Here is a 24,854-nt window from a genome sequence, read left to right on the forward strand (position 1 = left end):
CTCCAGAGTCTGCACGATCAGCAGCAGGGACACACAATCTGTGGCCATAAAGAGGACACAATCGGGTGTGACACTGGGCAACACAGACACACAAACAACGCCGTGCCCTCATGTGAGTGTGAAGGCCACAATTCGCCAGATGAACGCTCAAAACCTAGCCCCCCCATATATGTATATATATATATATACTCTTTTAAGGTACATGCACCCTAACATAAATTGTTAACCACTTCTTGACCAGAACTCAGGTACACACCACAGGTCTCTCAGCTCCCCTCAACTGCAACCACACACGCAACCCAACGTCTCAGCACACGCCTTGATTGCACACACCCTTAACACAGAAGCACCTACAACAGCGCCTCACGGTCACAAACAGCTTCACGCATCTTAACACTGATCCTCACACACACCTTACACCAACAGTGTCACTTTACACCTTGCAGCGCATACACACAAACACAGTCTGGCCCCTCTCCCTTGGAGGACTGATTCCTTCGGGAGAAGCCACCAGGGTCTCCAGGTGAGCCCCAAGATCCCAGTCACCCTAATCGGGAGATTGTTATTGTAAATGTCGGCACAGCGGGAGCCCCAGGGCCGGCCCGACCGGCTTCCCGGCGGGCACCTCCCCCACCTCCACTCCTGGGCCGGACCGGTCGGGTATTCCCGGAACAAGCTGGACCTGGCAGGCAGCGCCATACCGCGTCCCTGGGGCTCCGAGGCCATAGGTCCTTTTGCAAAAGGTACAACCCTGGGGCTGTATTTGAGACCCTTTTCGGGTCGTGTAGTTGAGTTCTCCGAGCTACCTGGGTTCGTTGCACACCTTGGTCCGTTTCACACCTGGCGCCCTCTCCTCCTGGTCACCGCTTCAGGCCAGTCAAGTGAGCTGGCAAGGCCCTGGGGCGAGAAGGGAGATCGCGGCATGCGCAGGAGCAAAATTAGTAGGCGAGGTGGACTCGAACCCCTTCCCCTCGGCCACCCTCCGGTAGCTCAGACTTCTGGCCTCAGTTTCCCAAGCAGTGGCCGGTGATTACTCCTTTTGGCCGGAAAGATTGGGGGCGACGCTAAGGCCATCACTGAATGAGGGGCAAATACTCCCTTTCTGCCGGCTTTGAGAGGATCGGTTTTATGAGAATGTCCCCGCCCGGCCGGGCTCGCGGCTTTGTGATTCCGGCGCCAGCGGATTCCTCCCCACCCCCGGCGCCCGCTGCGCGGCTCGCGCCGGCGCCGGCTTAGGGGGACCCCAGGCCGTGGCCGGAGATGGCTAGAACGAGGGATTCCCCGCGGCGGCCCCGCGGGCGAGGGACGCTTGTGGCCGGCTGGCCTAGTCGAGTTCTCACTGTGCTGCGCCCTTGAGTAGCCTCGCCTTGGTCTCGGGGAGGCCAGGCGCCGCCAGGGTGGGGGTGGGGCCACCCGAACCCTAGGAGCGGCCGCCGTCCCCCACCATGTATTCACTCGGCGTCCTCTAGGGAGGGGCGCTTAGCACGCTGGGTGTGTGCTGGGAGCGTCCGCTCACCGAGGCCGTGCGGACTGGGGCTGCTCATGCCGGCAAAGCCCAGGACTTTGTGCCGGAAGACTCCAGGCTCCTTCATGCACCTGCCCTGGGTCCAGCCCTCCGGAGCTGCCTAGAAAGAGGCAGCCCAGAGGTGTTTGTGACAACCCAGAGGTATGGGAGAGGGTCTCTGGCAGGTGTTACTTTCTTGAAGTGGGGGGTCTGAGGATTGAAACCTGTAAGAACTAGTCTAGGATTGGGGGTGGAATCTAAGGGAAAAGAGCAAGAGCCCTCCGAGATGGCCAGAGGCAGGGTGGTAGGGGAGCAGGTCTGACTCCTTTCCCTCTTCCTCCTCCCATCCCTAATTCCGAATTCAGGGACTTCAACTGGAAAGAGTGTCTTGCTGGTCTGGCATCCTCCTAGCAGAGGGGCTGCTGCTGTGGCTACTTCTGCAGATTGCTGGGCAAGAGATTCAGTGCTTCTGAAAAGAATGGGGTGGAAGGGCTAGAAAGGAGGCCTGCAAGGGTGCGGAGGGGCTAAGAGGAAATGGGGCTTGAGTGAGAGGAGGGGGAAAGGAGAGGCCCTTCCAGTGAGGGGTGAGGTCCTGCCAGGAGCAAGGATAGTTAGTGCTGCAGAGAGGGATTCTGTTCAATGTATTGAGCACGTCCTATCTGCCAGGGCTCACGGTGGGTGGTGAAGGTGCAGTACTAAAATACATGTCATTTGCCTTCATAGGCCTTGCCAACTCTGGGGCATTGGTTGGCTTATTTATTGAACCTACTATGTGCCCCTTGCTAGAAATAAAATGCTTTATTCTGGGGTTGGAAGACTTTTTTTTTCTTTTTTTGTATCTGTCTTTTACAATTTAATAGACCTTAGATGCATCCAATCTTATTTAAGCCTCCCAAATAACTTCAAGACGCAGGGTTTATTATTTCCACCTCACAGTATGGAAACAGGTTCAGAAAAGTGAATTCACTTGGGTAAGATCACACTAGAAAGTGGTGGAGCAAGGCTTTGGAACCCAACAATCTGGCTCAAGAATGCAGGTGCCGAGAAGCCTGCAGAGGCTAATAGAGGGTTGTGGAAGATCTGGGAGAGGAATGATCACAGTGGGAGGCCTCTGAACAGCTCCACTCCATGCAGCCCCACTTGCTTACCCCCTCCTCTCCCAGGCTCTCAGATGATCCTTTTGTTCCTTGGTGTTTTGTGTCTGCAGCAGCAGTAGCTGTTGTGTAATAGTGCAGGGGTGAAGGTGGACGTCAGGGCTGACCTGGTCACTGGGACAGTTAGAGTTCTCTCAGTATCCAGCAAGAAGTGAACCTTGGTCTCCCCAAGTGGTCTGGAAATGAAGATTGCAAGTGAACTCTCACCTGTCCTCATCTCCTCTCAGATGTTGACACAGATGAGGTTTTCCTTGAACTTCTTGGACTCTTGTCCTCTCATCCCTCACTCCTACACCCATGAGGAAGATGGATCCTTGTGCCTGTCCCTGTGTAGGCTCTGTCTTCTCAGGAGCTGGGGCACCCATGTCATTGGGTGGAGGTGAGACACCCTTGTCCAGGAAGGGCCTGCCTAGGGAAGGGCAGATAAGGCACTAACGACTTCAGAAGCAGCCGCTTGAGCCTAATGACTCCCAATACCAACTGCTGGGGACAAAGTTCAGAGATGGTGGGGGCAGGGATAGTGGGGTCACTTACTGCTGCCCTGCCCTTCCTGATCACATGACTTTCTCTGTGGGCCTCTGGGGAATTGCAACAGCTTGGGAGGCTTGGGTTCTGTCTTGGAACCCTAGACCCTCTTCCTTTCCCTCCTGGCCAGGCAGTCCAGGTCTTGAGGGGAGGGGTGACATAACAAACATAATATTCCAGCCTTGGGGATTTCTGTCACAGATTTCTGGATTTCCTTCCCAAATCCAGCCTTTTCCCCAGATTCTAGGATTTGTAGAGGCGCTCTCTCTTTCTCTCTCTCAGATCCTGCTCTCTGCCGCCTAAGAACATTAATATATTTTTGAGTCTCAGTTTAATCTTCTGTAATATGGGAGGAAGCTGTAATAATAAACAGTATCCATTTCAGAAGGTTGAGAGGATTCAATAGGAGATCATGTATGTAAGACACTTACCAGTACATTAGTAAAACCTTAGTGTTTTACATCAGGTGCTGATGGCTTGAGTGATGGTGGTGGTTGCTAAGGTTATGATGATATAGATTGCAGCACCTCAGGCTCTTAACTCAGTGGACCTAGTGTATCCCAAAGTTGTTTCCCAGGCTCTCTGCCACCTTTTCATCACAGTTGCCTTAGGGGGTTTCTCCAGGTCCTACCTTCCAATCAAAATTCCTAAGGGTGGGGCCAGATGATCCTTATTTTGAAGGAACTCTCCTGATGCTTCAGAGTCCTAAACCCTCCTCAACTGTCACCCTCACTCAGTAATCCTGCCTCCAGACTTCTTTTCTCCTATCTCCTAGGAACCCCCTCCCCCCATACCTTCTTTATTTTAGATTTTACCTGTGGCTCTCCTAACTCCCCTGGCTGAATGTAAGGGATTTCCTAAAGGGGTTGGGGTACTACCTAGGAGGTCTGAGGGGTTAGTCTCAGGTTGTGACTCTGTGACAGTGAGAAAGCTCCTATCTGTACCTCTTAGAGTGGCCACAAATCAAAGTCACCCTGACTCTGTAAGACCGTGGATCCCTAAATTTTCGACCAAAATTTGTGAGCATTTCTCTGGGGGAAACATGTATGATGGTATTGTAAAATTCTCAGAGGAGTTAGGACCACAGAAGGTAAATTATCTGGAAAAAAGGGCAGTAGAGGTGAGCAGTCACTACCTTATTTCTCCTCTTTGCCAGATTTAGGGTAAAAATCCCCACGGAACCACTAACCTGCCAACACTTGCAGAGAATTGAGGTGTGCAGTGATCCCATGGTGTGTGAGTGTGTGTGTGTGTGTGTGTGTGTGTGTGTGTGTGTGTGTGTAGGGAAAGGTGGTCATGAGATAAAAGTGCCCACGAGGGAACAAGGCTCTTGGAGACAGTCCCTTGGGGGATGTGTTTGGGTTGGGGCTTGAAGAGGAACCCTGTGCCAGCTATTTGCAGGCAGAGGGGAGGTGGTTGTTTGTTTTTTTTTTTTTTTTTTTTTTTGGTGGTGCTGGGGTTTGAACTCAGGGCTTCACACTTGCTAGGCAGGTGCTCTACCACTTGAACCACTCCACCAGCCCTAGAGGGGAGGTGGTTGGAGGATGGATCCAAATGGGGCATCAGATAAATTCCTCCTTCCTTTAAAGAGATTAAGATTACAGCTGAGAATAAACATAAGCACTAATCTGATAATGGTCTCACTCACATTGAGGAGTGTGACCAGGGAGAGGCCTGTGCTTGGAGGAAGGCTCCTGGAGGAGGTGAAGCATTTAACTTATGTAGAGAATGTGGACATTCTGTAAGCATTTACTAAATCTACTGTGTCCTAAACGGACGGAAAAGGCTTACATTTTACCCCAGAGCGGTAAGACAAACATTAGTAAGTTTTCTACAGAGGTCCATGGCTACAATTGTGCTAAGTGGGGTTTTTTTTTTTTTTTTTTTGGTGGCACTGGGGTTTGAACTCAGGGCCTTGCTAGGCAGGCACTGTTACAATTTGAGCCATTCCACCAGCCTGGGCTAAGTGTTTTGAGAGACTATTTGTGGAGTGTCCACATTGTTTTAGGCATTTAGCTTACATTATCTCAACCCCACCACCACCCCTCACTTAAGAAATAGGCAATATTAGCTCCTTTTGACAGATAAGGAAACTGAGGCTCTAAATCATTTGCTCCAGGTCATAGGAATTAGATAGACAGTTCCAGACTATCTGAGGCCACAACCTAGGCTCTTCTCTACCCTGCTGCCTTGCATATAACGAATAGGTACACAGAGGCAGCCCAGCAAAATCAACAGAACCATTGTCGTGGCAGACTGGGCCAGTCCTGGGGCACATGACAGAGTCTAGCATATTGTAAGTGTCTGATAAGCATTCACTGAATGCATGAATGAGCACCTACCCCTTCTGTGTGCCCAGCTTTGCCAAGCCGCATCAGAGGAGGCAGGAGATCGAGTGAGCATATGAAGGAAGCCTGTCCCTTCCTTCAGGATGCTTGGCATCTGCCTGAAGAGACAAAGAACACAGCAATAGGTGCATAACACAAGTTGAATAACAGGGGCGGGCGGTGTCCCAGGCAGCCCAGTGATTCATTGCCTTAGGATTGGAGCAGACAATAAGTGGCTGTGAGTTGGAGGAAGGAGAGGTCACTGTGGGCTGGACAGGCCTGGGAAGGCATCTTGAGTGTTGGGGATTGAGGAGAGAACCTGCCTTCAGTGGAATGGGTGTGGTCTGTGGCAGGTGTGGGGTGGAAATTCTAGGGGTGGGGAAAGAAGGGACCTGAACCCTCCACAGAAAAGGCTAGGCTGGAAACAATTTGAATAAAGAAGAGGGCAGTCAAGACTGGGAAAGTAGCTGGCATGTATGAATGGGTGGACAAATAGACAGCCTTGAAGAGGGTTATTGTACTGAGGGTACAGTTTGTGATTGACTAGGGCTGGTATAACTGCAACTAGGAGGAGCCGGGGGAGGGCAGGGAGAGGCAGGTGTGAGATAGGAATGGACTAATTGGAGAGGGGGAGGGGACAGGGGTCAAACAGGAGCCAGAGCCAGGCATGGTGATGCATTCAGGAGGATTGAAAGTTTGAAGCCATCTTGAGATACATAGCAAGACCCTGTCTCAAAAATCCAAGGGTTGGAGATGTAGCTGCTCAGTAGTATACGGCTTGCTTGGTATGTGCAAGGCCATGGATTTCATTTCCAGCACAAAAAATAAAAAATAAAAATAAAGCAGAAGCCAGATAATCGTCCATAGACTGGGGAGGGACCAAGGAAAGGTTGGTCGTGTCCTGCCCTGTCCCAGGTGCTAAGTACAGGCCAGGGCAGCTCCCAATGCCAATTTGAGGGCCAGTCAGCTCTGACCACAGTGATGACCTCAATCTTGACCTCCATTCCCTTCTTCCATGCACTTGCCCGTAGCAATAGGCAGACAGGAGCTCTAGGAACTGTGCAAGTGTGTGTGTGTGCAGATGCTCTGAGGCACGTATTTGTAGGGACAGTTGGGGAGAGCTAATTCCTGCTCCTCAATCCTAGTAATTTCACAAACCTTGCTGATGTCCAATTCAGGTTGCCTGTCATAGGAGTGAGGAACTTTGGTCACTATGGATGATTATTGTCAGAAAAGGGGGATTTGAGATGTCATATCTCATACACATACACTGACCTGGCATTTCAGAAGAGAGAAGTAAGACTCTCTTCCCCTCTCCTTCCAGTCAACCTGAGTGGACACAGCGCGGGCAGTAATCACCCCAGCGTCTGGGGCATCCAGGCAGCACCACCTGTCCTGCTACAGATGTGACAGGGGGTGCTCCAGTTGATGTGTCCACAGCCTAATTCTTCCACTTGTTCTCTCCCTATCTCAGTATCAGGGTAATTACCATGGGTGACTAAGACAGGATGCTGGTGAGAGAAGGAGGTGTTGTGCAAAGCACAGAGCTGAGAGCAAGGAGGAAAAGAGAAGGAGGGAGGGCCGGTACCTAAGGAACGTCAGGAGGGTAAGGGCGTTCCATGGGCGGGAGTTGCTCTAGACCTGCCAGGTCTTTTACCAGCTCCTCCAGCTGGGCTAGACACAGCTGCTACACCCGAGGTGGGTGAGACTCTGAGTTCTGGAATCTAGTTTCTGGGCTGGGATTGACCCTCTTTGTGGGAAAATTGTGTATAGGTAGGAGAAGGAAAATAGGGGATTGGCTCTGAGCAGCCCTCAGGGCCAGCTTCCTCTTCCTAACTGATGGCCTCTGTTTTGCCTCTTCTTGCAGCTCTCCTGATTCTGGAGCCTGCTATGATGGGGCCCCTGAGGCCCATCCCAGGCCCTGGGGGGCAACGGTTGTTGCTGCCCCCCTTGCTGCCGGCACTGCTGCTCCTGTTGGCTCCGTCTGCAGGCCACGCCACTCGGGTAGTGTACAAGGTGCCGGAGGAACAGCCACCCAACACTCTCATTGGAAGCCTTGCAGCTGACTATGGTTTTCCAGATGTGGGCCATCTGTACAAACTAGAGGTAGGTGCTCCATACCTTCGAGTGGATGGCAAGACGGGTGACATTTTCACCACAGAGACCTCCATTGACCGCGAGGGACTCCGTGAATGCCAGAACCAACTCCCTGGTGAGCCCTGCATCCTGGAATTTGAGGTGTCTATCACAGATCTCGTACAAAATGGCAGCCCCCGCTTGCTAGAGGGTCAGATAGAAGTACAGGACATCAATGACAACACACCCAACTTTGCCTCACCTGTCATCAATCTGGCCATCCCTGAGAACACCAACATCGGTTCACTCTTCCCCATCCCTCTGGCTTCGGATCGTGATGCTGGCCCCAATGGTGTGGCATCCTATGAGCTGCAGGCCGGGCCTGAAGCCCAGGAGCTATTTGGACTGCAAGTGGCCGAGGACCAGGAGGAAAAGCAGCCACAGCTCATTGTTATGGGCAACCTGGACCGTGAGCGCTGGGACTCTTATGACCTCACCATCAAGGTACAGGATGGAGGCAGCCCACCGCGTGCCAGCAGTGCCCTGCTGCGTGTTACTGTGCTTGATACCAATGACAACGCTCCCAAGTTCGAGCGGCCATCGTATGAGGCTGAGCTGTCTGAGAATAGCCCCATTGGCCACTCGGTCATCCAGGTGAGTAGCCCCTCCATCTAACTTGCCAGGGTGACCCACTTTTAGAAATGAGAGCTCACCTCAACCAGGTAAGAGTTCCCTTTTCTCCAGCCCCAATCAGGTGAGACCTTCCCACCAACTTCCCCTCCCCCACCAAGGCAGGTGATATTATCTTACTCTGTCAAGCTACTTAGATGACAGTGACATAGCTTCTGAACAGTAGCCCTCTTCCACCACCGCCCCCCCCCCCCACACAGACATAACACACAAGGCAGACTCAAGTTAGGGAAATCTCTTGAGAAGTGACCCTCCCCCAAAGTCCAAGGAGACTTTTTCCCCAGACTAGGGGAGCTGAAGTGGGAGAAAGGAATACCTTTGATCTTGTTTGCCATCTCCTGAAATGAGGGTATCTTTCTTACCAGGGGCAGGTTCTTTTTAGCCAGGTGAGATTATCCTGAAGCTGGGGACATATTCTTACTCCCCAGCAACGCCAAATGAGATCATTTCAGCCAGGAGGGTCCTCAGAGTTCTGACAAACCAGACTGGGCCGTTTGTATACCTGCCACCTCTTGGCATAGGTGCCCATGGGTGTGAGGTGCTTGGCACAGTGTGGGGGTCAGTAGGCTCTTTGGAAGTTCTCAGCACCCCTCTCCATGGGAACTGCCCCAGGGGCTGGGCCTGGGAGGGAGCAGAGAGAGCGTCCCCACAGACAGGTGGGTGTATCTCCTGCTGACATCTCAGCCTGGCCTCCTGCCAGCCCAGCTCCTTTCTCCTTCCCCATGGGCTGATGCTGCCTCAGTATGTGATGGGAGTGAACTGAGGAGGCTTCAGCTGCCCTGGACACCGTTATGCAGCCTGGGAGACCCTTCGTCCTAAGTCCTGGAGCTGAAGTGGGTGGGTGTGTGGAAGTTCCTTTTTTTTTTTTTTTGCAGTTGCTGGTAGACTGGAAAAAGAAATGAGACTGAGAAAGAAAGGGAGACAGGCAGTCAGGGAAGGCAAATAATAATAATAGTGTTGGTGCCAGCCACTGTTCTAAACACACTATGTGTGTTGTATCTTCTAATCCTTACAGTACAAGGTAAGTAAGCATTGTCCCCATTCTACAGATGGGAAGCTGAGCCCAAAGAGATTAAGAAACTTGCTTGGTGTCATAGCTGACAGGTCAGAGTCCACCTTTGCCCTCATCTCAGTCTGGCTTCAGAGCCAATGTGTGGAAAGGCTTTACATCCTCCCTGAGAGATGGAGCAGGACAGAAGGGCGAAGAGTGGACTGAGGAGTCAGCAGGGCTGAAAAGAGAGGATGAGAAAAGAGGCAGAGTCAGAACAGAGCAAGGATGGGAGGCAAACAGGTGGAAGCCAGAAGTCGTAGACAGAGACAAAGTCAGATGACAAAGAGGCAGATAAGAAGCTGGGTGACCAATCTAGAGCTAGGAAGATAGTGGGAGCATAATCATACAGTTGGTGACAGATAGGCTGGGGTCAGGGATAAGAGAAACTGTATGGGATTAACTCTCACAGGTGTGAGAGGACACTAGAGTAACTGGTAGCCCAGCCTGGGAGGTATTGGAGTTCACTTCCAAGAGGAAGGGGAGAAGCCTAGCAGTGGTTTGACAGCCCACTAAGTGCAGTGCCTAGCTGTGACTAGCTAACTGATTTGTCAGATATAGACAGGAGGATGGATGGACAGACAGATGACAGATAGGCAAAAAGAGAAAGGAATGTTATTTAGGAAGCACTTTCCATGTGCCAGGCAGTGCTAGGCATTTTTACATGTGTTATCCATTTCACCACACTACAGCCCTGTGGAGTGAGTTCTATTATTAATCCCCATTTTACACATTTGTAGACTGAGGCTTGGGAAGATTAAATAATTGGCTCAAGGCTACATAGTTACTTAGAAAGTGGTAGAGCTGAGATTTGAACCTAAGACTTCTGTTTTGATCCCCGTAGACTCTGCTGAGTTATGCCTGTTACCCACCCCAGTCCTACTCTGCCATCACAATCCATCTGGTTGTGAAGTAAACTCCAGCCCTCACATTTCTTCCTGACTAGTGGTACCTCATGGCCATTGCACCTGGTTCCTGTTGCCCCATTACCACCCATGTTTGTATAGACTTGGGCCCAGTGCGCATCGGCATTGGCGTGGGAGGGCGTGCCTACTGCAAAAGGACAGACAGTTCATTGTTTGATGCTGGGAGCCCAGCCCGCTGCCAGCAGGCTCTGTGGCCTGCACCAACCCCTCCCTCCTGGCCACAGGCTCAGGCCGGATTCCTCACACTGGTGCCTTGCCAGCGCCAGCCAGCAGTCAAGTAGCTGCTGAAACAGGTTTCCCCGGTTTGACAAAGCGGTGGCTGGGCAAAAAAGCAGTAGCTGGGCTGGGCCTGGTGGACTCCCCCTGACCCACATCCCTACCTGGCTGCTTTCAATAGAAATCCCCTGACCTCTGGCCTCTGGGGGGGTCACCATTCATGCATGCAAACACACATGCACAAACACATACACCTTCACACAGTCATGCATAATCATACACAGCTCAGTCATGTGTGTGATATATGCCTGCATACATACATGTTGCACACATAAGTGCATGCATGCACACCTCTTTACTACTCATATACCTTCCATCTCAGAAAGCTGCGGGTTGGCTTAATTGTATGAAGGGGGTTCTCTAGTGGCTCATGGGTCCTCATCTCTGTATTTGGGGGAACTAGTACAAGAATGAGGAGTGGAGTTTAATTTTGCCCCGCTCTGTCTCTAGAGGTGGCCTGTGTCACTGAGGATTTGTAAGCCTGCATCTGGGCTCTTCAGGAAAATGGGTTAGTAATGTCTGCCAGAGTGTCAGGACTAGGGAAAAGGTGATACATATTCTGCTTTTGGAAAGGGTACCAAGTTAGATTTGTGGTGTGTGTCATGCTTATTGGAAAGCTCATTGGCAGGACATGTACCTTTAGTTTCCTATCCCTGATCTAACCTATCTCTGTTCTCCTTGTTTTTGCTCCTACCCTCTAGGTGAAAGCCAATGACTCAGACCAGGGAGCCAATGCAGAAATTGACTACACATTCCACCAGGCACCTGAAGTTGTAAGGCGTCTTCTGAGACTGGACAGAAACACTGGACTTATCACTGTTCAGGGCCCCGTGGACCGTGAGGACCTCAGCACCCTGCGCTTCTCAGTGCTTGCCAAGGACAGAGGTGCCAACCCCAAGAGTGCCCGTGCCCAGGTGGTCGTTACTGTGAAGGACATGAATGACAACGCTCCCACTATTGAGATCAGAGGCATAGGGCTGGTGACCCATCAAGACGGGATGGCCAACATTTCAGAGGACGTGGCAGAAGAGACAGCTGTAGCACTGGTGCAGGTATCTGATCGAGATGAGGGAGAAAATGCAGCTGTCACCTGCGTGGTGGCAGGTGACGTGCCCTTTCAGCTCCGCCAGGCCAGTGAGACAGGAAGTGACAGCAAGAAGAAGTACTTCTTACAGACTACCACTCCGCTTGACTATGAGAAGGTCAAAGACTACACTATTGAGATTGTGGCTGTGGACTCTGGCAACCCCCCACTCTCTAGCACCAACTCCCTCAAGGTGCAGGTGGTGGACGTCAATGACAATGCGCCTGTCTTCACCCAGAGCATCACTGAAGTTGCCTTCCCAGAAAACAACAAGCCTGGTGAAGTGGTGGCTGAAGTCACTGCCAGTGATGCTGACTCTGGCTCTAATGCAGAGCTGGTTTATTCTTTGGAGCCTGAGCCAGCTGCCCAGGGTCTCTTCACCATCTCACCTGAGAATGGAGAAATCCGGGTGAAGACCTCCCTTGATCGAGAACAAAGGGACAGCTATGAGCTGAAAGTGGTGGCAGCTGACCGGGGCAGCCCCAGCCTTCAGGGCACAGCCACTGTCCTTGTCAATGTGCTGGACTGCAATGACAATGACCCCAAATTTATGCTGAGTGGCTACAACTTCTCAGTGATGGAGAACATGCCGGCATTGAGTCCAGTGGGCATGGTGACTGTCATTGATGGGGACAAAGGGGAGAATGCCCGGGTACAGCTCTCAGTAGAGCAGGACAATGGTGACTTTGTTATCCAGAATGGCACAGGCACCATCCTGTCCAGCCTAAGCTTCGATCGAGAGCAACAGAGCACCTACACCTTCCAGCTAAAGGCTGTGGACGGTGGTGTCCCACCTCGCTCAGCTTATGTTGGTGTCACTATCAATGTACTGGATGAGAATGACAACGCACCCTTTATCACTGCCCCCTCAAACACTTCGCACCGGCTGCTGACCCCGCAGACACGTCTTGGCGAGACAGTCAGCCAGGTGACAGCCGAGGACATTGACTCAGGTGTGAATGCTGAGCTGACCTACAGCATTGCTGGTGGCAACCCTTATGGACTCTTCCAGATTGGGTCACACTCAGGTGCCATCACCCTGGAGAAGGAGATTGAGCGGCGTCACCATGGGCTCCACCGCCTTGTTGTGAAGGTCAGTGACCGTGGCAAACCCCCACGTTATGGCACAGCCTTGGTCCACCTCTATGTCAATGAGACCCTAGCCAACCGCACACTACTGGAGACTCTACTGGGCCACAGCCTGGACACGCCACTGGATATTGACATTGCCGGGGATCCAGAATACGAGCGCTCCAAGCAGCGTGGCAACATCCTCTTTGGTGTTGTAGCTGGTGTCGTGGCTGTGGCCTTGCTCATTGCCCTGGCAGTGCTTGTGCGCTACTGCCGGCAGCGGGAAGCCAAGAGTGGCTACCAGGCTGGTAAGAAGGAGACCAAGGACCTGTATGCCCCCAAGCCAAGCAGCAAAACCTCCAAGGGAAACAAAAGCAAGGGCAAGAAGAGCAAATCCCCAAAGCCTGTGAAGCCAGTGGAGGACGAAGATGAGGCTGGGCTTCAGAAGTCTCTCAAGTTCAACCTGATGAGTGATGCCCCAGGAGACAGTCCCCGCATCCACCTGCCCCTCAACTACCCACCAGGCAGCCCTGACTTGGGCCGCCACTACCGCTCTAACTCCCCACTGCCTTCCATTCAGCTGCAGCCCCAGTCACCCTCGGCCTCCAAGAAGCATCAGGTGGTGCAGGACCTGCCACCTGCAAACACGTTTGTGGGCACTGGGGACACCACATCCACGGGTTCCGAGCAGTACTCCGACTACAGCTACCGTACCAACCCCCCAAAATACCCCAGCAAGCAGGTAGGCCAGCCCTTTCGGCTCAGCACACCCCAGCCCCCACCCCACCCCTACCATGGGGCCATCTGGACTGAGGTGTGGGAGTGATGCAGCAGATATATCCTGCCTATCACTCCAGTTCAAGCCAACAGTGGGAGGTGGGACCACTGATCTGGGGGTGCTGAGGCCTTGGTAAGGACCCCGCCGCCTCACCCAGGCATGAGGGGTTGGGCTGATTGCAAACTGAGAGAGGGTGTGCTCTGTGTTCTCCCTGCCCCCTCCCCACTAGGGAAGAGGCCTGTGACTTTTAGATCCTGGGATGCTGGACCAGCTGCTGGGTCTTGTAGGTGGGGAGTGGGCTGGTGAACAGAAGGGTTTGGAGATAGAGGGGGCAGAGAAAGTGGGAAGAGGTCTAATCCAAACCTGGGTCTCTGTCTGAGACCAGCCATAGGTGTTTCTTTAGAGGGGAAACAGGAGATCTGGGGTCCAGGTGGGAAACGGGGTGGGGAGTCTGCTGGGGAGGGGGAAATCTCCCCACTTGTGCCTTCTGTGTGTGCTGTGTATTAACCTCTTCCTTATCCAGGCTTTTGGGGCTGGGCCCCACATCCTACCCCAGTCCCATACACTTGTCCCTGATAATAAAGTTCTCTATTTTTGGAGTTTTGGTTTCTTATTTTTCTGGAACTGAGAGAAGAAGTGAGAGAGACTGGGAGCAACCCTTTGTCCTCAGGTCCTGCCACAGTTTCCCCATTCCTACTCTTTACCCCTTTCCACCACCTAGACCTGCCCACTCTGCTCCAACCCTATCTTTGCATATCATCTCCCGGTCCACCTCCATACCAATTTCTATGTCCGGGGGGAAGTTCCCTCCTGCCCAGGAGGCACCTGGCAGCATGTCCCCTCACCCCATGCTTATGAGGCCTTCTCCCTAGAAGTGACACCCTTCACCAAGAAGGGGTATGTAGAAGTGCATTTAAGTCCTGCCTTGACTCCATGGTCCAAGACAATTTTTCCAGTCTGCCCAAATGAAGTAGCCTCTGACAGGCCTTAGACCAAGAGCAGAGTACCTATATGGGGGTGGCAATCATCCTGTCTGCCTCAGGTGAAGCCAGAGAATCTCTTGATTATACCAATGGCCTTCCCTGAGAGCAAGATCTTCCCCCAAGTCCCTTTCCCAGCTCTTCATGGAGAGCAACTCCACTCAACACCCAGCAATTAGCTGCCTTTTGTCTTTCCACCATGATCACCAGCCTGGGCTTTGAGGAGGGAGGCCAAGGGAGAGTCTAGGAGCTTCTCCAGCTCTTTGCAGTGACCTGTTCTGCTCCCTTCTCAGAGGCTGAGACCTCCCAGACTGCCTCCTGCACATGACTCCACCTCTCTCCCCTTCTTTCAGCTACTTGCTCTGGCAGCCTGGGCTACTAGCTCTCACTGTCTCTGTCTCTCCATCTCTCACTTCTTGCTCTCCTGGGTCTCCCCTGTCTCTGGTTGTACCTGAGGAGGCTAACATGTGGGTGAGGGGCCTCAGGTCTTGAGGGATGCCTCTGAGGCCAGAGGCAAGCTATCTCCATGGTGACGGGAGAGGTTTGAGACACTCCTGGGAGGTCCAAGGCGCCAGCTCTTTCCTTGACTCCATCCACAAACTCCCGAATGCCCTGGTGTACCCCCAAAGTGAAAACTCCTGGGGGTTTTGTAGTGGGGCATGGGGAAGTGAAACCTAGTTATATCTTTTTTCCTGGATGAATCAGCTGTCAGTAGGATGACCTCCCGCAACTCTTGATCTCCCATTCTTCTGTGTCTATCCTTACAGCCTCTGCTTCTTCCATTCCTTTGGCTCCTGCATCTCTTTTTCTTTCCCAGGGTCTGAGGAACTGTCCTTTACTCCAGTCCAACCCAACCCATCCATGAAACCATACTGCATACCCTCTTCCAACATCAGGACATAACCAAACCATACCACCTGTTGTCATCAACAGAACACATAAGTCCAGTTCCTACCACCTGCTCAGCATGGTACTAGACCATGATGAAAATTGTCCAAGACAGCAATCTAAGTGTCGAGTGAGAAGTGCCATGGTAAAGCTTTCCCCAGCTTGTTTCAAGGCTTTATTTCTATTGCTTACTTGTTTCCATTTTTTGAGGCCTTACTAGATGCGAATTTTGTGTGAATTAGTTCATTCAATGCTCATAACTCTTTGGGATACAGCTCGTTTTACTACTCATTTTACAGAAGTGAAACCTAGTTTGTGGTGAAGCCAGAATTTAAACATAGCATCAGGAAATCAGATTTCCAGAGTCTGCCATTATCTACTATGTCATTAAAAAAAGATTCCATGATTAAGTTAGTTTGGGCACTAAGAAATCCACTATCACATTAGCCTATTAAAGGTTCTGCAAAGCCTTGTAATAAAGGGGAGGGCCTGTTAAACTTTTATAATTACTGAGTTTTCCAAATTTACTTGACCATAGTGCTCCTTTGGAGGAGCGCAGAATGGGGAAACTTGCATAAGGAACAGGAGTGGGCTTCTGGAAGGCAAATGTGAACCAAGACCCAGCTTGTCATTGATGAGCAGAATTTGGGCAGAAAGATCTCCTTGCCTTGGGTGGCCTTGTGAGCAAACCTCTGAGGCAGGAGTGAGTATGAGCACGTTGGAGGCAGGGAGTGGGCTGAAAGGAGTATTCTGGCTGTAGTGGAGGGTATAGGAAAGAGCTAAGAGGCAAGATCAGAAGAACTGTATGTTGTGGAGGACATGGATGCCTTGCCAAAAGTTCCTCAAGAGGAAATAGAAGTTCCTGAAAGCTCAGGAGTTTTCTAGATTAACTTGAGTTTAAGAAATTTCACTAGAATTGGACTTAAAGGGGAGTACAAGTGAAAATATGAGACTGAGCCTCTGAGGTTTGGACTAAGAGGGTGGCATTGGACATGATAGGTGGATGGATTTGGCTGAATTTAGGGAGAAAGGGCAAAGAGGATTAAAGGGTCAGTTGGATAGAGTAGGGATGGAGAATGGAGGGAGAGCTACCAGTCTTCTGGTGTGAGTGATGGGATGGTGATGAGGTCATTGCCTGTGCAGAAGCTGATTGGGGTGGGGGCGGGAGGCGGGATTGGTTTCAGACATGTTGAATCTGAAGAGTCTGAGGAGCAGACAATTAGCAATATTCAGCAAGGATCCTGAACTTTAGGGCTAGAGTTTGAGAGATTTGGGATCTAGGCTTTCAAGATTTGATAATTGCAGGGAACATTAAGTGTTGAATGTAACTTAACCCTCCATTTCACAGAAAAGAATCATAGGAAAAGCCTTCTTTAGCCTCCCTTTGGTAGGCAGGACTAAAGTCCTCCATTACCACGCAGGGCTTCTTCAGGGAGGGAGGACTGCTGGCCAAAGTTTTGAAAGAAAACTGAAAAGAGAAGCACCAACAACTATGCTGTCCTGAACCTTTCAGAGCCCTCCTGGAACCTGTTCACTTCGACGCCAGGTGGACTATGCTCCTTTATAATCTGCAAGCCCCAAATGTGTAGGTCAAGTCTGGGGACCTTGTCTTTCATTACCCAGATCCTTCTGTGTTTGGGGTCACAGCATGGGTCCCTGAAGATATGAGGTAGCAGTTCTGGACTGCCTTCCTGCCAGCTGGAGAGCTTCTTGTCCTGACAGCCTCCCCACCCCAGTGGCCTGCAGCAGGATGAAGATTTGGGGCAAAAGGGATCTGGAGGATGGGTCTGCAAACCTGGGACCAACTCTCTGTCCGTCTTCATAACCTCCTGTGGAGGCTTACAGAGTAAAGACAAAGCGTTGCCGCCTTGGAGGATAAAGGAGCCAGGAGACTTAGCAGGGCCTGAGCCTTGCTCCCACCTCTGGCCTCCAGGGACCCTGGGTCTGTGCCCTCCACAACTCCTAATTTCTGGTTGGCAGGAAAACCAGTGGCAGTCCCAGGTGGGTGTTTGGGTGGCTGGCTGGCTGTGCCAAGTGTCAGGCTGAGGTTGCCAGGTTCCAAGGCTGATCATTAACCCATGGCAGGCAGGCAGGGCTGCTGGCTGGGAGGAGTGACAACTGTTCCATTCTTCTGGAACAGTTCTGTGTTCCCCAGCACACAGTCTAAGCTCCAAGGCTGGCTCCACCAAGCCAGCAGCCTCTCCTGGGATGCTCCTTCTCATTTCCTAGGAGTCTTCATTCAGGACAGCCTCCCCAATCCTTGATGAATGCATGCCTTCACCAAGCTGGGCTCCTCAAAAGGCCCTGCCTTCTTCAGTGCCTTTCCTGAGCCAAAGTACTGGGGAGCTTCCACTTGTGTCCCCTACCTCACGTTCCCTGGCTTGTTATCAGGCCCCCTTTCCTCCTTTCTTCTACCCTTTTTCACTCCCGGGTCTCTCTAGAAGAGCATGAAATTGGGGCTGCAGGCTGGGCGTGGAGGGCCCTCAGTAGGGAGTCCTGAGGCTGCCTGGCATTGCACACCAGGGACAAGGAACAGGCTGAGAAAGAGGTTGGCACTTCATTTGGATGGAGGCAATGGAAAGTTACAGAACAGTGAGACAGGTGAGCTGGAGTCTGGAGGGTGCTGCTGGGAGACTAGGGACTGTTCTGGTGTTGGAGAGCTGTCTGGGAGTTAGGAGTCTTCTGCTTTTTAGGAAGCTGTTGTAGAAGTTGGAGGCTATGCTGGGGTATAGAGGCCATGCTGGCATTTGGGAGTTGGCTAGTACTGTGCTATTCTGCTGTTGGGCTCTATTCTGTATCGGGAGCTGTTCTGAAACTATAGGGAGGCCAGAACTAAAGGGGCTGTGCTAGAACAAGTGGTTGTGCTGGATTTGTGTTATCATGGGGGGGTCTGGGGGCTGCAATAACACCGGGGCATGTGCTGAGTTGGGACTTTCAGCGTGTGGACTTGGCTGTACTGGGAGCTGTCCTAGAATTTAGGGGCAGTCCTATTTTGGAGCCTGTGCTTTCTGAGGTCTGTGCTGTGCTAGGGAGCTGGGCCTCTTCTTGGCTGCTGCTGAAGCCTGGGAGGGCCTTGCTGGGGCTGGGCTGTGGAGCAGCCTGACCATCCAGCAGTGACACTCTCTCTCCCTGCAGTTACCTCATCGCCGTGTCACCTTCTCGGCCACCAGCCAGGCCCAGGAGCTGCAGGACCCATCCCAGCACAGTTACTATGATAGTGGTCTGGAGGAGTCTGAGACACCATCCAGCAAGTCATCCTCGGGGCCACGACTTGGTCCCCTGGCCCTTCCTGAGGATCACTATGAGCGCACCACCCCCGATGGCAGCATAGGAGAGATGGAGCACCCCGAGAATGGTGAGGTCACCAGGGTGCATGGTCAAGGCACCCTGGGAATGAGTATGAGCCTGAGAATGGTGACAAGACCTTAAAAATAACCTCCATTAATTGAGTTCTTCTTGGGTGTTCAGTAATACCCACCGTGCTGAGTGCTTTCAGGTATATATTCATTTATTCCTCACAACCACTCCCTGATCTGAAAACTTTATTGTGCCCACTTTACAGTGGAGGAAACCGAGGCGCCTCGGTTAAGTCAGTGGCCCAAAATCACACATCTAGGAAGTGACTGACCTGGGAGGAGTTCACACCCAGGTCTCTCTGAGTCCAGAGCCTTTGCACTCAGCGCTACCTTACACTGCCTCCCTGGGAATGGGGACCCTGAGAACAGTGGCCAGGAGTCTCAGGTAATGGTGAGGAAAACTTGAAGGCAGACAGTGGTCCCCAAACAGGGTGGGAGGGCTTTGGGAAAGGATAGTGGTCCCAGATGCGGTGAGGAGCTCAGAGCCGTGTGATGACCCCTGGGAGGGGAATGGGAGAAGGTTTGGCTGAGAGGGCGGTCTGGGATGGGTTTGGAGAGAGACAAGACGGAGCAGAGGTGAGTGTGGGAATGGATGGTGAGGCGTGCTGACAGAATGTGCCTGTGCTGTACACGTGTATGTGCATAGGGGTATGAGTGTGAAGGCGTCCACTGGTAGCCCGTGTAGGGGGAACGTGAATAAGCCCTTGGGATAAAAAGACCGTCCAATTTGGAGCTGTCCTTGGGTCTCACCTCCTCTCTCAATCTAAAGTCTTCCTCCCTGCAAAAGATGAAAAGATCAGCTTTTCACCCCTCAGTCACAGGGACCTGTCTAACATCCCAGGCCCTATGCTCAGAGTGTCCTCTATCCCCACCCATGCCCCTCCTTGTGTGATCTCATGCCCGTCTCGTCCTTTTTGTGCCCGCGCAGAGCCGGCTGGCCGGAGCAGGCCCTGAGGCGGAATGCCAGGTATGTGGGAGCTGCTCTGGGGTCTGGGGTCTGTGGGATTCAGCCCAACACCCAGCCCCACCCACCCAGTGCTCCGTGCCACACTGGGTCCCCCAATTCTGCCCTGAGCTAAAGAGCCTTGGCACTTTGAGGGTTAACAACAGAGCTATCCCCTCCTCACCTTGCACTGGCAGGAGGCCAGGGTGGGTGGTGCCAGGGGAGCCCCTGCCCCGGGCAGGACTGCTCAGTCATGTCCCTGAGCAGGGTCACTGTCTGGTGCTTTCCCTGAGTGAGGGCGGGACAGGGGCAGCTGTGACAGGAAGTACTCATGGCCCAGCCGTTCCCATGGAGACCTTCGCTGCCCAGCAACCACACTGGCTACTGCTGATGTCAGGCGGCCAACTCCTGTTCCCGTGGGTGTTCTGGGCAGGGAGCCGGGACCAGGCCAAGGGTGGTGGCTGGTGAGGGGCTGGAACGAGGTGGGCAGGGGCTGCATGAGCGTGCGTGGGGGTGTGTGAGTGTGGGCTTGTGTATGAACACCCCACACAGTAGCTCGTCCCCTCCCCCTGACTTTAAAGCAAGGCCTTGCTATGTAGGGTGAGTGGGGTTCCCGACAACGGAGCATGAGGCAGTTTGGAAGGAAGGTACGTGCCCATCTTTGTCTGAGGACAGTTATCCAGTGGAGTAGATTTGTGTGTCCATGCCTATCTGTGTGCGCGTGTGCGTGTGTGTGTGTGTGAAAGAGAGAGAGAGAGTCAATTGTGTCCTTTAGTGAGAATGGGGTTTTTTTTTACCCCGTCTGACAATAGACTTGCATGTGGAAGCCTGTCCAGGGACAGATAATGGAGTGAGTAGATGAGTTGTGTGTTTGTGCACCTGTCTGCAGGCAGATTTGGTTGTATGAGAAGAAGGGAGCACTAGAGGGTGGGCGAGGCTGAAAGGAATGTGTCTATTTAAGGATTGTGTGTGTGTTAAGAGAAGGAAATATACACAGTGGGCTGGCAGGTGGGTAGTGGGAGACTGTGTGTTGATTTGAGGGGTGTGTGCCTGTGAGCTTAGTGGGCAGGAGGAGCTGTGCACCTCTGTTCTAAGGCAGGATGCGGGTTCCAGTGGGAGGCCATGGAGCCGTGCTTTTCAAGGCTGCCACACCTAACGACTGTCTGCTCTGCTCTCCTACAGACCTCCGCCCTTTGCCTGATGTTGCCATGACGGGCACATGTACCCGGGAGTGCAGCGAGTTTGGTCACTCTGACACATGTTGGATGCCGGGGCAGTCATCTCCCAGCCGCCGGACCAAGAGCAGCACCCTCAAACTCTCCACCTTCGTGCCTTACCAGGACCGAGGAGGGCAGGAGCCTGCGGGTGCCGGCAGCCCCAGCCCCCCAGACGACCGGAACACCAAAACGGCCCCCGTGCGCCTCCTGCCCTCCTACAGTGCCTTCTCCCACAGTAGCCATGACTCCTGCAAGGACTCGGCCACCTTGGAGGAAATCCCCCTGACCCAGACCTCGGACTTCCCACCCGCAGCCACACCGGCATCTGCCCAGACGGCCAAGCGTGAGATCTACCTGTGAGCCCCCTTCTGGCTGGCTGGCCACCCCTCCCCCAGCCGCCAGCCAGCTCCCAGATGGACCCATTCCAGGGCCCCCACTCTTGACCCCTCCAGCGTGGACTCCTTGGCCAGGGCCCCTGGTAGGGGAAATACTGGCCTCATGACCACGCTGGCCCTTCCCCCATGCAGGGTCCAGGTCCTCTCCCGTTTCCATCTCCCAGCTCCCAGGAGCCCTTTCTTCCCCTTGATGGGGCTCCTCTCAGCTGATGCCCAAGAGGGCTTCTCTGCAACGACTGGGCTCCCTTCCATCAACTTCCAAGGAGCACCCCTTTAGCTTTGGGCAGATGGTGGAGGCAAGGGTGGCCAGCACACTTTAACTCATTGTTTCCCACATGGCTGGACAGGACAGGGATAGCACACCCCATTTCAGCCCTGAAGTAGAGCTGAACTGGGAAGCCCCTCTCCCCTGGGAACTCCCAGAGGACACTCTTGACCATCAGGGGCTCCCTGAAGGGCTTTTGTTACCAAAGGTGGGGTGGGGATGGGGGTGAGAGTGAGATGGAGGCCTGTCTTCCAGTACTGCTCCTGGGTTGGGCCACCTTCCCGCCTCACGCCCATGCCTGGTCCCATCTGGGCACTCCCCTTCCTGCCGGTCATGCAGTGTCTGTATATAAGGACATATAAGGACCTTGGAATGATGTCCCCATTTCTGCCTGATTTGCAACTTTTCTCATTGATGTTGTGTTGTCTTGGGGGACCCCTGGGAGGGGGAACCTGCCCTGTGCCCCCTTCTCCCTGCCGCAGTGCCCCCTACCCCAGGCCTCTATTGTTCCATGTTGTAAATACCCCTGGGGCCGTGGTGGGATGGGGGTGCAGGCCAGGGAAACGATGGGTGGGTGGGGGTGGGGGTGGGGGTAACATTTGCCTATCAGCAGAGCTGGGCTTTTATTTAATTTTTTTTAAAAATACAAATCTCTATTTTTTTGGAACTGTTGCGCTGTGCCCTGGGGGGGATCCCCGCTCAGGCTGGCCTCCCACATCCAGATGAGCATCACAGAGGGGCCCTGAGGCTGTGGGGGGGCAGCTGGACAGGGGTGGGATGACTGTGCCTCGGGCCTGGTTGGGTGAGTTGGGAGCAGGAAGGTTTTCTCAGGGGGTGGCTGGTTGCTGCCTCCAATATAGGGGGCCTGCACCCTGCCCCCTCCCTGCCCCCAGCCCCCAGCCCCTGCCATGACTGACCCTTCAGCCTGTAAAACCACCATTGCCTTGATCTCAGGGGGTGGGAAGGGCTGCCTCACGGCACCCTGGGCTCCAGGCCCCCTTCTTCCAGTTGGGCTTCCCTTCACCAGGGCCAGGGCCCCATGGGGGGGGTGGGGAGACTGGGGGGCAGAGAAGCCCAGTCAGCCATGATGAGGTGGGGTTCTTTTCTTCACCTCAGGGGGCCAGGGTGTGAGGGGCATCCTGCAGAGCCCCCATCTCCCACTGTGGCCATCTCAAAGCCTCAGCCCCTCTTCTTTCCAGAAACCCCCACTGCCTTGGCCCATACCTCTCTAGCTCCCCAGGGGCCCAGGCTGGGAGGCTGGAGACTCAGGGTATGGCCCTTGCTTGACTTAGTCCAAGCTGGGGGGTGGGGGGGCCCAAGTGTGGGAGGGGTGGGTACAGGCTGCTGGGTTGTCTGGTGCCTTTGGGAGCTGTGCTGCTGGGATCTTGACTCCTATAACCCCAGAGACCCCACTCCCACCCCAGAAAAGCCAGGGGGCTGTAGAATCACCCTATTCTCTGCCCCTTTACTCCTAACTTGGTTTGGGGGTAACAGTGCTGGGAAGGAGAGCATTGTTAGGTTGGTAGCCCCAGCATCACAGCCCTTCTGTGGAGGGCGGTGGGTGGAGTGGGCTGGGGTGGCAGCAGCCAGGTCTAGGCTTTGGCCAAAGGCTCCTTTCCCTTGGGGGAGAGGCCCAGGAAGTGGGCCAGGGGCTTGTTCAAGAGACATCCCTTTTCCCCTGCACAAACGGGGCAGGTGCAATAGTGGTGGAGTTGGTAGCATGAGATGCCCAGCTGATGGGACAATGTCTTGGGTCCTGGAGGTCAGGATTGGGACAAAAAGATTGTATGAGGCCCATTTGTTTGATGGAGAGGGTGATCCAGACAAGAGACATCCCTGGGGTCAGTGAACTCTCAAGGGAAGCCTCTGGTAACCTGGGTACCCTGCCCTGGGCCTTGGAGACTCCTACGGCAGAGAAGCATTTTGCACAATGGAGAAGCCAGAAGGAAGGGGGTAGCCCAGATGGCTGGAAGGGCTGAGAAGCACAGAGCAGAGGTCCTTCCACAGGCAAAGGCAGAGCCCCAGCCCCCTGGTTGGGGTCAGGGCACTGAGTTGTCACCACCTGGGCACTCAAGAGGTGAAACCAAAGGTGGGCAGGGGATGGGTGACAGCACTGGGGACTACCCCTGTTGGTCCTAGGTCTGTGAAGCCCCTCCCCAATGCCTTGTGTCGCGTACAGTTTTATGTACCAATAGGCGACATTTGGCCGGAGGAGACCCCCTCAAACCCAGCCTGACCCAGTCAGTGTCTTCCTAGAGGGGACCTAAGTTGGTCCCCATCTCCCTACTTCAGAGCATGTCTCTTGGTAGGGGGAGGGTATATGGGGACGTAGTTCTCTCCTAGGGTCCTTAAAGCATCTCTCACATGGGGGAGGGGTGTCTCTAGGCATCCCCGTCCTGGGGGCTCCCTAGCCCCTGTGTCTCCCCTTGGGAGTCTTTGGGGAACGTGTATTCCCACTGGGGACATTGGGGGCATGTCTCCCCTCCCTACCCAGGCTCTCTGGGGAGCCTGTTTTCTCCCAGGGTTCCTGGGAGTACTTAAGACAAGTCAGTCTTGGGCCACCTCTCTTCCCACGGAAAGGGGCCCCATCTCTCCTATGGGGGTGTCTGCCCTGCAGCACTTTGGGGTGAGGCTGGGCATCTATCTCTGAGTTGTCTTTTCTCCAAGAGGCTCTCTCCTGGGGGTACCTCTGGAGCCATTTCTTCCCTGGGTGGAGGCTGTCTCTGGGTGTTGGGAGGGCTCGTGATGGCCGTGAGAAAGTCTCTTAGGGGGCGTCTCCATGCGGGACTTCTCTGGGACGGGGGGACTGTGTCTCACCCATGGGGTTCCCGGGCAGGTATGTCTGCCCATGGGAAGGGGGAGACTGTGTCTCCTCGTGTTATCTGAGTGGGGAGGGGGGCCGTGTCTCTCTCGTGTGTTGGGGGGGTGGTTGGGAGGGGGGTTTTGGGCGCGTCGAGTGCCCACCTTGGGGTCGTGTTTCTCTTGGTTCTTGCCACTTCCCACCGCCTCGCTCCTCCCGGGAAGGGCCCCGCCCCGCCCCCACTCCATCCCCGTCCCTGGCGCTGCGAGCACAATCCCGTTGATTTGTAATGATTTCTGTCTCTTTCTGTCTTTCTCTTTCTCTGCCCTCCCCCGCCCCGGCCGCGAGCATGCGCAGGCACCATCCCTACCCTCTCCGGTTCGGTTCGTTTCCGGTTTGTTTGCTGAGCTGTCAATGAAAGACCCGTGTAATTATTCCCGAGCTTTACAATAAAAGTGTGAAAACCGGACCCCACTCCGCTTCTTCCAGGCCCTCGGGTCTGCGTCCCGTGGAGAATGGAACTAAGGCTGGGGAGGGACCGACCCTCACTG

General features: G+C 53.6%; 2 protein-coding genes across 3 annotated transcripts; both read left to right on the plus strand.

Annotated features, from left to right (window-relative positions):
• The first annotated feature begins 231 nt into the window (after positions 1–231).
• Positions 232–17,059, plus strand: Pcdh1 (protocadherin 1). Of its 2 annotated transcripts, XM_074076779.1 has the most exons (4): positions 232–743; positions 7,378–8,240; positions 11,228–13,423; positions 16,749–17,059. In XM_074076779.1, exons 1-4 carry the CDS (start codon positions 572–574, stop codon positions 16,797–16,799), a joined length of 3,282 nt encoding a protein of 1,093 aa, XP_073932880.1. In that variant the 5' UTR covers positions 232–571; the 3' UTR covers positions 16,800–17,059. The 2 variants fall into 2 exon arrangements, with proteins under 2 accessions (XP_073932880.1, XP_073932879.1); XM_074076778.1 differs by lacking the exon at positions 16,749–17,059 and having other exon boundaries at positions 11,228–14,058.
• Positions 16,881–24,772, plus strand: LOC109681339 (uncharacterized). The gene is made up of 4 exons (XM_074077864.1): positions 16,881–16,910; positions 17,050–17,328; positions 18,463–18,682; positions 20,809–24,772. The coding sequence occupies exons 1-4, from the start codon at positions 16,881–16,883 to the stop codon at positions 21,201–21,203; spliced, it is 924 nt and encodes a 307-aa protein (XP_073933965.1). The 3' UTR covers positions 21,204–24,772.
• The last annotated feature ends 82 nt before the right edge of the window (positions 24,773–24,854 follow it).

This window comes from Castor canadensis, chromosome 6 (assembly GCF_047511655.1).
Source record: "Castor canadensis chromosome 6, mCasCan1.hap1v2, whole genome shotgun sequence".
Classification (NCBI taxonomy): domain Eukaryota; kingdom Metazoa; phylum Chordata; class Mammalia; order Rodentia; family Castoridae; genus Castor; species Castor canadensis.

Coding starts and splice junctions, on each gene's coding strand:
- Pcdh1 (XM_074076778.1), top strand. CDS start 572: ATGTCGGCACAGCGGGAGCCCCAGGGCCGGCCCGACCGGCTTCCCGGC. Junction 744..7,377: donor CATAGGTCCTTTTGCAAAAG/GTACAACCCTGG, acceptor CTCTTCTTGCAG/CTCTCCTGATTCTGGAGCCT. Junction 8,241..11,227: donor TTGGCCACTCGGTCATCCAG/GTGAGTAGCCCC, acceptor CCTACCCTCTAG/GTGAAAGCCAATGACTCAGA.
- LOC109681339 (XM_074077864.1), top strand. CDS start 16,881: ATGCTCCTTTATAATCTGCAAGCCCCAAAT. Junction 17,329..18,462: donor AAAACCAGTGGCAGTCCCAG/GTGGGTGTTTGG, acceptor CTCTCCCTGCAG/TTACCTCATCGCCGTGTCAC. Junction 18,683..20,808: donor GATGGAGCACCCCGAGAATG/GTGAGGTCACCA, acceptor GCTCTCCTACAG/ACCTCCGCCCTTTGCCTGAT.